At 35.4% G+C, this 12,007-nt stretch overlaps 1 protein-coding gene across 2 annotated transcripts in view; it reads right to left on the bottom strand.

Moving 5' to 3' along the window:
* Positions 1-9,027, bottom strand: part of ZBBX (zinc finger B-box domain containing) — a 95,569-nt gene extending 86,542 nt beyond the window's left edge. For both annotated transcript variants that reach the window (XM_037163268.2, XM_037163271.2), the window contains exons 1-3: positions 8,960-9,027; positions 4,499-4,612; positions 666-756 (exon numbers count right to left, since the gene is read on the bottom strand). In XM_037163268.2, the coding sequence (XP_037019163.2) occupies positions 666-756; positions 4,499-4,612; positions 8,960-9,027 (273 nt within the window). The remainder of the gene's footprint in view (positions 1-665; positions 757-4,498; positions 4,613-8,959) is intronic.
* Between the last annotated feature and the right edge of the window lie 2,980 nt (positions 9,028-12,007).

The raw sequence follows: 12,007 nt of genomic DNA, 5'->3' as shown, positions 1-12,007 counted from the left end.
AGATGCCAACTGCCCGATGAAAGTTTAATGATAGGCACATAAAAAAGGAAAAGCTATATAAGATAAAAATTACAAAGTCGTGGATCTTGTGCTTAAGAATTCAGAAGAAAAAAAGTTTACAGAAAGACACTCATCTGGTTTTAATCAGTTATGTAATGTAATAATATATTTTCCAATACATAGGTAAAAATAAAGCAGTTCTATGACTGAGAAATCTGTAAGTTTTTTTCCCTTGGGTATCTTCACATGTAGAATCAATAGGATATGAATAATAATTACTATTGAAGCAGAACATCAGCATATTAAACAAATGTGATATAATGAAAAGGCAGAAAAAATTTGGTTTTTGTTACATCAAATAACAGCTTTCACCTTAACCTAGAACTACACAGTTCTATTTCACATACTTGAAACCAGAACTGAACTTAACAGAAAAAAATTCATTTAGAAAATTCAACTCAAAGTGAATTTCTAAAAATCAACTTGTATATGGAAAACAAAAAGATATCTGAATATGAAAGGTCTATGTAACCTATAAAAATAATCATAATCAAATAGTATGCAAAGTTGCTAAAACAAGAATGGGAGGGGAATGCAAGATCAGAAAAAATAATTTATATATTCTTGTTAGCAAGTTGTTTGAGAATCAAATCGTATTTTCTTACCTTAATAACATTTCCTTTATTTTGTGACATTTTATGTGATTGAGTACCCAATTTGCCCATTTTTCCAGATTTCCAGTGATATTCACTTGACCTTTAATAAATGTAAACAGAAGTCAAACATAACCACTAAATACATTTCTCCTTTTAATGAAAACAAATAGATTTTTCTGATTTCATGAAATGGAAATTCAGTTGTTAACATGTAACAGACGACCACAAAATGAAAATGAAATATTCATAGTGTCAGTAACGTTAGTGTCTGTAAAAAAAAATAGTGTCAATATCTTCAGTAACTTTAAAATATGAGGTCTGTACAGAAGTTATCCAGCCATGTAAAATGAAAAATAGAGACATTTTTTGGAAAAAATACAAGAGACAAGAAACATTGTACATAGGACAATAATGCCTCAGTCCCCTTCAACACAGGCACTTTGGGACCTCACGTAGTTCTCTCAGTCACCATCAGCTGCCTCATTGTATTTTCCTGAATCTCATCAAGACTCTGAAATCTCTTCCCTTTCAAAGGTGATCTGAGTTTCAGGAAAACCCAGAAGTCACAGAGCACCAAATCTCAGCTCTAGGGGAGCCTGGGTGATTTTATATTTGCCCCCAAAAGGTCTGCATGAGACGTGATGCATGAGTGGGTGCACTGTCCTAATGATGCTGCCAATCACCAGTGGCCCATAGCTGCAGCCTTCTAAATTACCTGAATAGATTACACAGAGGAATGTTCAAGTTTAACACAAAATATGATGTAGATTTGTTGCTCTATTAGCTCAGGCATTTTGTATGTAACAGCCACACAGTGCACATGCTCACCCAGTGGCGTCTACTGCCCCCACTAACTAGTAGAGTGAAGTCATCATTGTTTATGCATGCGCACTCCAGTCCATTCTCCTTGGCTGCCAGGTTACATGATGATGCACAAACCATTGTATTAACAATGGCTGGACTTCTTCCAGGCAGACGTCATATCGCTCTACCATATTTGGGACTTTTGAAGTGAAATGAGTAAAAACAAAATGTCCAAACAGATGAATTCTATTTTTAGACATTATGACTAAATGTAGCTTTATTGATTTATAGAAATTTTTACAGATTGTCATGCAGTTTTAAAAGCTAAGACCCACAAATGTAAAGAGGGAAAGCAAATAAAACAATAACCAAAAAGATTCAGCAGACCTATTAAATGATCAATTATTTATTAAGACTTCAAATTAGCACTACACTGAAGGGTAACAGATTGCAAAGAAGGCAACTGTTTAGCTTTACAGTTTAGTTTTTAAAGCACCTTTATTTGAGACTCACAAATTTTTTTGAAGTCAACAAGGGAAGGAGTCCACTTCCCATTTAAAAAATAATGAGACAAAACCTTGCCCAAGGTCACAGATAGTAAAAAATAAAGCCAAGATGAGAACACTGGACTTCTAACTTCCTAACAACTAAGTAGCAGGTTCTCATTCTGGGAATGACATTCAATATCTGTGTGACCTTAGAAAAGCATTTAACTATTCTGAAAACCCAGTCAAGCTTTAGAACATTTTTAAAAAATTTTTATAAAAGGGCTAATGAAAAGTCTCTCTTGAGAACTGATTTCAAAACTTCTCATTCACAGACATATTTGTGATCCACTGATAAGCCCAAAGCAGTGAAGTTTTAAAAAACAGAACTAGTAATTGGATCATTAAGAGAAAAGCAGCAAGATACAAACAATAAACTTTGTCACCTGAAATGATGTACGGCATTGAGATGCCTCAATTAAACCAACACTCTGGTTATCAGAAAGGGTGTTTGTATCTCATTAATATTTTTCAAAGAGTTATACTTAAAAATAAATACTACTGAAACTACAGTAAACATCTGAATTTAAATGTTTAGATGGTACTTCATAGAAATCTGATGACCATCACTTCTCGCACCAAACAAAATTTAATATACATAGAGTGTGGTAATATTTATTACCAGCAAAAGCACATGAACCATGTGCCTTCATTTTCTATAGGAGAAAGTTACACACTTTTGAAGCTTATTGGAAGGACTATTTCTCCAATGTCTATCAATATGTACACCACTCATATACTTAAAATATGTATCTAGCAATATATATCTAAAATATATATCTAGAAATTTGCCCCATAGATATTCTTGCACATATAAGAAATATATATATAGATGTGTATTCATGGGAGTATATATAATCACAGAATACTGGAAACAATACAAATCTGAAAAATAAGTGCTATCATATCCATGCAAAGAAATGTTAATGTAGCCATTAAATATAAGATCACTGGGTACTGATTTGGCAAGAGTACTTACATTAAGTAGATATTCAGGATATGAATCAATTCACATATAACTATAGATAATCATATTTGTAAAAACATAGAAGACATCAACTACACACACACTAATATACACATATACATAGGCTTGTATAAAGATAAAACATTTGTGGTGAGAAACATTTTTAGTAGTTAAAAGCAGTGTTACAAAATGGGATAGGAGTCAGCTTAGAGCTAAGAAGAGAATACTTTTATTATATAATTATCAGTTCTATTAGACTTTCATCATATTTATTTATTATTTTTATAATAAAACCAAATTCTCAGTAAAATTCATATAAATATGCATGCATAATATCAGAGAGTTGTCATAAAATTTAAGCTAAAGTACATTGCTAAAAGTATTTTGAAGATATTTAAGGGTCTGAGTGTTTCTTATGTATGTACATGTAAAATTCCACCTCAAAAAGTCTTTAATAAAGAAAATGTCCTAAAATATTAATTGGCAATCTCCTGTTGATGGCAATTTTATGAGAGCAAAGGGCAAATACTGCATTGAGGTCCTAAACATTCCAAACTATAAATGATTCAGAAGAAAAATGTAAGAGAAATAAGAAAATGTAACAGCAAATAAGGTCCAGAGAAAACAAAAATAATGGTATTTTTTTTAAGTTTATTTAGTTACTTTTCAAGTACATTTTTTTTAATCTATTTCTCCCATCCCACCCCACCACCCCCCGCCCGGTCTCCCCCCTCCCTCCCATTCCCCCCCCCCGTCCCCATCTCTGTGTCTTTCACACTTGTTCCTCAAAATCCCTCCCCCCCTTTTCCCCCTAAGTTCCCTTCCCTCTCCCCCCTGGTCGCTGCCCCCTTGTTCTCTATTTCAGCGTCTTTGTTTTTATTCTGTTTGCTTGTTTGTTTTATTCTTTAGCTTCCTGTCAAAGGTGAGATCATATGGTATTTGTCCTTCAATGCCTGGCCTATTTCACTCAGCATAATGCTTTCCAGTTCCATCCATGTTGTTGCAAAAATAATGGTATTTTTTTAAAGCAACATGTCTTATACAAGAGATTCAAACAGAAAAAGTAGGGGAATTTTTTTATTTTATTGAATTTATTGGGGTGACATCGTTTAATAAAATTACATAGGTTTCAGGTGTGCACTTCTATAACACATCATCTGTATATTGTATCGTGTGTTCACCACCCAAAGTCAAGTCTCCTTCTGTCACCATTTAACCTTCCTGTAGCCTCTTCTCTCTCTCCCCACCCCCTTCCCTTCTGGTGATCACCATACTGTTGTCTATGTCTATGAGTTTTTTCTGTTTTCTGTATTTATGAGTCTGTTCTAATTTGTTTGCTTGCTCATTAGATTCCACATATGAGTAAAATCTTATGGTATTTGGGAAATTTAATATTGCTTGTTTATCAAGAAAAGCCAGAAATTATCTTTCAGGGCAGATTCGTATAGGAATGACAGTAGTATCTAAAATTGTCCTTTACATAAATTCAGTTTAGTCCTCTAAAATTCTCTAAAAATGTCACTTACTCTCTTTCCTCCTTCTCCTTCCTCCTTGTTGACTGGAATTCTTGTAATTTCTTTTCCATCTCTTGGTTCTGCAACTCCAGCTGTACTTTCTCCATCCTCAGTTCTTGAGCATTTCTGATGAGATTTAAAGGCAGAATGTTCATTTGGGATAAATAAACAAACAAAATAAAGGCTAAATAATTTTAGATCATCTTTTTCTCTTAAGTAAAATTATGAATAATAAATAGTGATAAAGTATTTGAACTGCTTCTTTGTCCTTTGAAATATGATTTCTAAAGTTAGCATTGGCTTTCTATTAACATTCTTCTTAAACAAGGTATTTCTTCAATTCTTAGACTTTTATTTTTCCCATTGCATGGTTAGAGGTTTAAAATCATAACCCACTTTATATATGAGCTCTGCCTTTATATGTGAACAAATATCTATGGCACAAAATAGAAAACAAAGAAAATTTTATGTTCTTAATTTTTTACTATCTTTTCTCTAAGAATTCAAGTAGTATGAAGCACACTATTTAAAAAATGATTTTTTCTATATAAGCAGAATGCATATTTTTGCTAAACATTCAACACATTTCTATCTTTATGTCATGAATGTACAATCAAAAGTTTAAAAAGACTAAAAGAGCAGACACTTGGAGAAAACACCCATTAAAGGTGTTGGTACAGGAGCCATCGAAAAGAACAAATGGAAACTGAGCCAAATATCACCAAATGTTTCCACTGAAGAAAGGCAATGAGAAGAGTCCTTTTCTGAGAACAGAAAAGAGCTTCCTCATAGATTCTTGTACAATAGATTTTGATATTAACATCTGAAGCCCATAAACTTTTGACACAAGCCATTTTCTTCATTTTACAATTGTGTTCTCTAGTCAGCATTAGTCGTTGACTCTTTCGTAGGTCTAACCCAACATAGTTGTCTCTCTTTTATGGTCTATCATGAGTTTGAAACTGCATATTCATTATTACATTAGTGCTTTACTCTAAACCTATAGCATGGGCATCCATGCGTGCTACAGCAAAGAACTAAATTAAGAATAATAGATATCAGAAATAATTTATATAGATGGTTAGCATTCACCAAAGGGCACGTGGGTCAAAGATACACCCCCAAATAGACACAATCCAGATGGAATATAAAAAATGACGGGAGGCCAAGGCCATCCAGAAGATTCAGAGAAGCTGCAAAGATACTGGCAGAGAGGCATTATTTTCAATATGTCTACTCTACAAGGAGTAAATCAGCCCCTACTACATAAAATCACTGAAGTAGGTAACAGAATATAAGACCCAATGGAGCTTCCACTATGGAGAGGAACACAGGCATGAAGGTAACTGAACTAATGCATGACGGTGAGCTCACGAGAGATGCACAGGGAGGTTGCACGGCAGACAGGAAAAGCACACACGCACCCAGCCTCTGAGACTGCGGGAACGATTCCTGGCAAAAGCGAAGACTGAACTGAGCCCTAAGGGATAAAAAGGATTTAGCCAGTCAAGGCGGTGGTGAGAGCAGTGTGCCAGGATTACAGATATGTGTAGGCACAAGTAGAAAGAGTGATGGGTGGGCCAAAGCGCTAGAGGTTCTACGTGACAAGGAGTTAAGTGCAGGATGGAAAAAGTGGGTGGAAATGGAACTTCTGAGGGTTAGAGCAACAAAACCATAAAGAGCCAAATAAGTAATGAGCAATAAGAATCATTAAAAGATTTTAAGAGAATTGATCAAACTTGCTTTTTAGAGAGGTCACTCTGGCTGCAGAATGGAAAATTGAACAAGGGCACAGCCTGGAATCAAGGAAACCGATTAGGAGACTATTTTAATAATCTTAACCACAGAGACAGTAGAGAAAATGCAAACATTTGAGAATATAAGAAATGAGAATTAACTGACCTTGGAGATTGACCAGAAGTAGATTACTGCCCAAGGGAAGCAACAAAGAAAAGTCTAAGACAATCCCGGGTTTCTTACTTGAGCGATCAGGAGGATGTGGTGCCATTTCCTGAAATCGATCACTCTCGGGTGGGATGGGGACAGATCAGGATTAGTCCCTGAGATGGTCTCCCACCCCAAAGTCTCAAAGGCCTACAATACTTTCCACGTGACTTCCAGAGGAAGAGTTTGAAAGCACAAATATGACTTTGTCAATCATTTGCTTAGAGAACTTCTAATATTTCTGAAGTCCCCACTGTGGTACAGGAAATGACTATGACAGAAAAAAAGTACTGGCCCACTGACTAAGTTGTCAAGTTTATGGTGGCAGTGCATGTGCTAAAATAAGACAAAGACAAAAGTTTTCCTTTTGGGGACAACTTTGGACTCAAAGTCAGCAGGGCAGGAAAGCCACCAAAGAAAAACGAAGGTTGATCCTATGGGGACCACATCAACACAACAAACCCAAAAGCCAAAAACAATGTATTGAAATGATTTGGGGGCTGGGAAAGAGGTAGTGGGGGGTTGGAAAACACCAAAATGTGAGACAAATATAAAGACGATTGTTAAGATAACATCAAGTGAAAATAGGCTTGGAATAAGAAAAGGACCCAAGAAAGGGAACTCCACGGTAATTACCACAGAGTGGGTGCTCCGGTCCTAGTGTTTATGGGCTGTGGGTCAGGAAGACATACAGTCCAGAAAATAATGATCCCCCTCATGTCCAAGATAAATTCCAAACTGCTTAGTGTGGTATACAAGCTAGCTTGTCGTCTATATGATGCTGCCCATGTCTCCAACTTTGTCCTATAAATCTTAGCCGACTGGAAGTTCTCACACTGTGTAGTCTCTATGCCTCAGCCCAACTTTCACCCAACTAACTGGAGACAACCTAACCTCACCCCAGCAGTTTGGGCCAAGATCTTGCGGCCCCTGCGCTTCCACATCCTGCTGTGATTCCAGCTGCACCGTAAATGTCATTTTACTCATTCACATTCTCCACAGGCTATTGTACATAATGGCAAATATTGTGACTTTCTACTTTTGAATCCACCATTCCTTAGCACTCTCAATAAAAGTTTGTTGGATAATCTTTATAAGTATACGCACACAGACTTTGAAACATATCACTAAAATCAACTAATGCATGCCTCCTTCTCCTTTTGCATAAAAAGGGATAATTGGTAATACTGGCAATTGCATTTCTCCCCTCCCCACCACAAAATGGTAATTCTTATCATCATAATGCCATAAATTTGCATTATAACATTTTCCAGTTTACAAAATGCTCTTACAGTAAATGGAGAATTAGGAAATCTCTGAAGACACTGAACTACCACAGGACTATTGATCTCTATCAGGGACATCAGGAACTAAAATTAGCATCTGACAGTCTGGCCCTGGTTGGTGTGGTTCAGTTGATTGGAGTGTCATCCAAACATCATGGCTCAGATTGCAGATCAGGGTGCATGCCTAGGTCGAAGATTTGGTCCCGGGTGGGGGTGCATATAAGAGGCAACCTATTGATGTTTCTGTCCCTCTCTCTCTACCTTCCTCCTTCTCTCTTTAAAAAAAATCAATAAGCATGTCCTCAGCTGAGGATTAAAAATAAATAAATAATAAATAAATAAATAAAGTAGCAGTCTCCCCACACATGCTGGCTTGCCCTAGTGATAACTGAGAAAATAGTCTTGGGGATTCTCAGTGACTCTCAATGGCCACAAGGGCAAACAGCACAGTGACCCTTCGGGTATCCCTGCCGTGCCACAAAATTCCCAAGATGCCCAGAACTGTTTGCCTCTGGCTGAATATATCCAGAACAGAAGGTACTCTTCCAGAGAAAAGGAAATTCAACATAACAGCTTTTGTCTATACAGAGTGCTAGGTTAGTTAGTACTTCCTTTTTCTTTCAAAAGGTCGCTCACCTTAATAGCGTCCTTAATTTTAAGTTTCTTTCATTTTCTTCAGGTTAATTCTTTTTTTATTTTTGAGTAAGTGTCACAAAAATATTTGTAACTTTCTGTTATAGTTTTAATAGTGAGCCCACCCTTCATTTATAACTTTTCCCTTTGATTCCTGTGGCATAAATACTTGCAGTCCCTGTTTTTAAAATAATATAGATTTATAACATTTCAAACTGACTCTCTGACAGATTAAAATACCACTGTGAAGAAAATAGAGATAAAAATTCACATAATTGTAGTTCAACTCTAAATAGCCTCATGTGAGCCCTGGCTGGCATAGCTCAGTAGATTGAGCATAGGCCTGTGAATCAAAGGGTTGCCAGTTCAGTTCCCAGTCAAGTCACATGCCTGGGCTGCAGACTAGGACCCCAGTAGGGGATGCATGAGAGACAACCACACATTGATGTTTCTCTCTTTCTCTTTCTCTCTTCCTTCCCTTCTCTCTAAAAATAAGTAAAATATTTTTAAAATTTTAAGTAAATAGTCTCATGTGAAAAGAAGATTTTAAATTACAATATACAGAAACTTTAGCAGCTATTTCTGCTTAAGTAAATAGGCAGGTACTTACTTATATTTTAGCTTTACTGAATGTCCAGGTTTTCCCCATGGAAGAACTACAAAATCTTTGGTGTTCATGATTCCTGTTTTAATATTGTCAAAAGATTACTGTGATTTGTGGAAACTTCTGAAAAAGTAACAAAGACAAAAGAATTATACCAGAGGTAAAGAAGTTAACTTACAAATTTAAAACTGCATATAACTCAGAAAAACTTTTTAAAAAAGGAATTGTTACAAGGGAAAAGGCTAAATCAAAAGTTAAACAACAAAGAATAATTATATATGGTTCATTATTATGTTATATAAATATATTTAGTAATGAAGCTATAAATATAACATTTCTGGAAGTAATAAAATTTTACCAATAATATGCAGCAAAAGACTGGAAATATTCATCTGCAAGTGAAAAATGCATTCATAAAGACAACTAGAGTACATATTTTGGATCATCCTATGTTAAGATTATAAAAATATATATCATGTGTTTGTCCACATCCAAAAATAATATCCAAAGCTAAATATAGTAGAGATACAATCCAAATTTAGAAACCTCTCTTTCCTTACATTAAATGGTAATGTAAAATGAGAATAAGATATGTAATGATTACCCAAAGGCATTTTAATATCCTCATTTATCAAAGAAAAATTTAATGATGCTCTGCCTAAGATATAAAATTAGCATATTTAGAAAGAATTCTCAGCAAGAAATGAAACAAAAAAAGATTTTCTGCCTAACTCCAAGTTAACCAGAAAATTATATTATTCAGAGCACCCTGTTTCCTGAGCATCCAATTATTCATGGCTCTATAATCATTTTCTCTGTAATACTGAATTACTGAATCACATGCGAAACTATTTTATATGAATAAAATTTTCCAAATTCCAAATACTCTTAAAAATATATAAAAGGCAGTATCATAGAGTCCTTATTCTTAAATGCCCAAACCATTTTATACTACCAGTTTACATATGTGTTCCTATGTACTCATAACCCCTATAAATATTTATTAAAGCTCTGCCACATGCGAGGTGCTGAGAGGTAGGAAAAAGTCAAGGCCCAGGGATATTTGTTGCCTGGGCTCACGTGGAGTCAAATATGGTATTTAATACCTATATATAAAAGCCACAAAACAATGTAGAAATGAGAAGGGCCATAAGATTTATATGTGTAATAGTAGAAGTGAGAGAATTCAAGCTGGCTAGCATTTGACTACGGCTTTAAGGAGAAGCAGGACTTATGTGTTAGGGTATAAACCGAATGAACTTTGCACACTGTAAGAAAGTATAGCTCTTGAATGGGGACGAATGACAGATTCCACTTGACTGCTGTACGTTAGGTACATGGGCATTGAGGTACACGAAGGGGGAAAAGTGGGCACAAGTTCGGAAATGCAGGCTGAGGCCCAGTAACGGGTGCCTCTAAATGCCAACTTAAAGTTTTTTGAATTTATTCTGTAGCTGAGAGTCCCTGAAAGTTTTAGAGGGAAGAACATAAAATAACTCTGGAGGCTTTGCTCAGATACTTCAGGTGAGAAGGCATCAGAATAGGAATAACTGAATGGGAGGCTGTTGTGACTTCAAAGTCTGTGTAACCCAATGCCTAGTTCTTCACTATTGTTCTCCATGGAAAGTCACAATTTCAATGAGCAACCCTCAAAAAACTTACCTACTCTGTTGTGATTCGTTTAAAACTAAAAATGATGTTGTCCAGCAGAAGTGACTATTTTGTTCAAATCACTCTACCTCTGAATATGAAATCCAGTGTGAAAGAGTAGACTTTTACAACCTTGTAGGAAATTCTGAAGGGATTTATTCTCTGAATTCCAAAATGGAATTTCACAAAATAATTTTATATTGTAAACAATGTAGTGATTGGACTAAACATATTTGTGTCTTTGATCAAGAAACACTTACATAGCTGCTCCACTGTGATCCCCATTACTGGTACTGAAGTCACAATGGTAAATAACATGTGGTATCTTCCCTCAAAGAACTCACAGCCAAAGGGAAGACCACACAAGCAGAAGCAATGCTATGGGACTTCCTGGCAGAAGTACTTAGGAGGGGTGTCCAATTCAGATTCATTTCTCAACCTCCCACTTTTGTCTCTTAAAGCTAAAATCAGTGTCAAAATGAGAACAGAAGGTACCATAGAAATGGAAAACTAGGATTTTGTTTGATTTTGGGGATGGTCCGTCTTTGTAGGTAAAGTCTTTGTGTCATTTTTATCAAACAGAGACTACAAAAACTATTTTTAAAGAAAACCTCCAGGATGATTCTTCTCTTTCAACATAAAGTCTACATATTCCTTTTTGATTTTAATCAAAAAATTCAGCTGTCATCATTACCATTTATCATTTAAAAAGTAAACAAATCCTCAACGTTAATATAATTAATTGTAATTATTAAAATTGTCCTAATTTTATGTATACTTTGAGATGTATAATACAATTTATATGCAATGTACATATGCATCAAGCTTATCACAAAGACTGAAATGAATGGAAGAAAAGTCAGTAATTTCATTAGGATGTGATGATTCAGATTTACAGTTCTGCTAATAAAGTGATTTAACCAAAAAGTGGTCTTGTTCAGGGTATTTCACTTCACTGAATGCAATTAGTAAGGTATCTTCTCAATTAAATTGAGTTACCCACATAAACCAATTTTCTTGTATGAAATAAAAAGAATGATTATAATTGTGAGTCATGCTGTTCTGCCTGTTTTCCTTCTTAAAACCAACAGAGAATTAGTCACCTTTTTTGGGGACAGCAAGAAGATAACAATGTCATCAGGAAGAATAGCAAAGCACAAAACTTCGGTTGCCTAACAGAACCAGGGAAACACAGATAAAATCCCTATTACACAAAACCTCATGGTTCCACCTGTCCTTTGGTCACTCAATTTTTTTTATCATTAAATACCAAAAGTTTAGTAGTTATTTTGGAAATTTTTCTAGTTACCTGGTTTATTAGGCTGCGCCATGGTTTGATGATCTTTCCACACAGTTCTCATTCTGAATACAACCCGACACCCATGCCTGCTGCCATGGGACAGC

This window comes from Artibeus jamaicensis, unplaced genomic scaffold, assembly GCF_021234435.1.
Source record: "Artibeus jamaicensis isolate MK-2021 breed Jamaican fruit bat unplaced genomic scaffold, CSHL_Jam_final scaffold_474, whole genome shotgun sequence".
Taxonomy (NCBI): Eukaryota; Metazoa; Chordata; class Mammalia; order Chiroptera; family Phyllostomidae; genus Artibeus; species Artibeus jamaicensis.
This window is presented reverse-complemented; position numbering and strand designations above follow the sequence as displayed.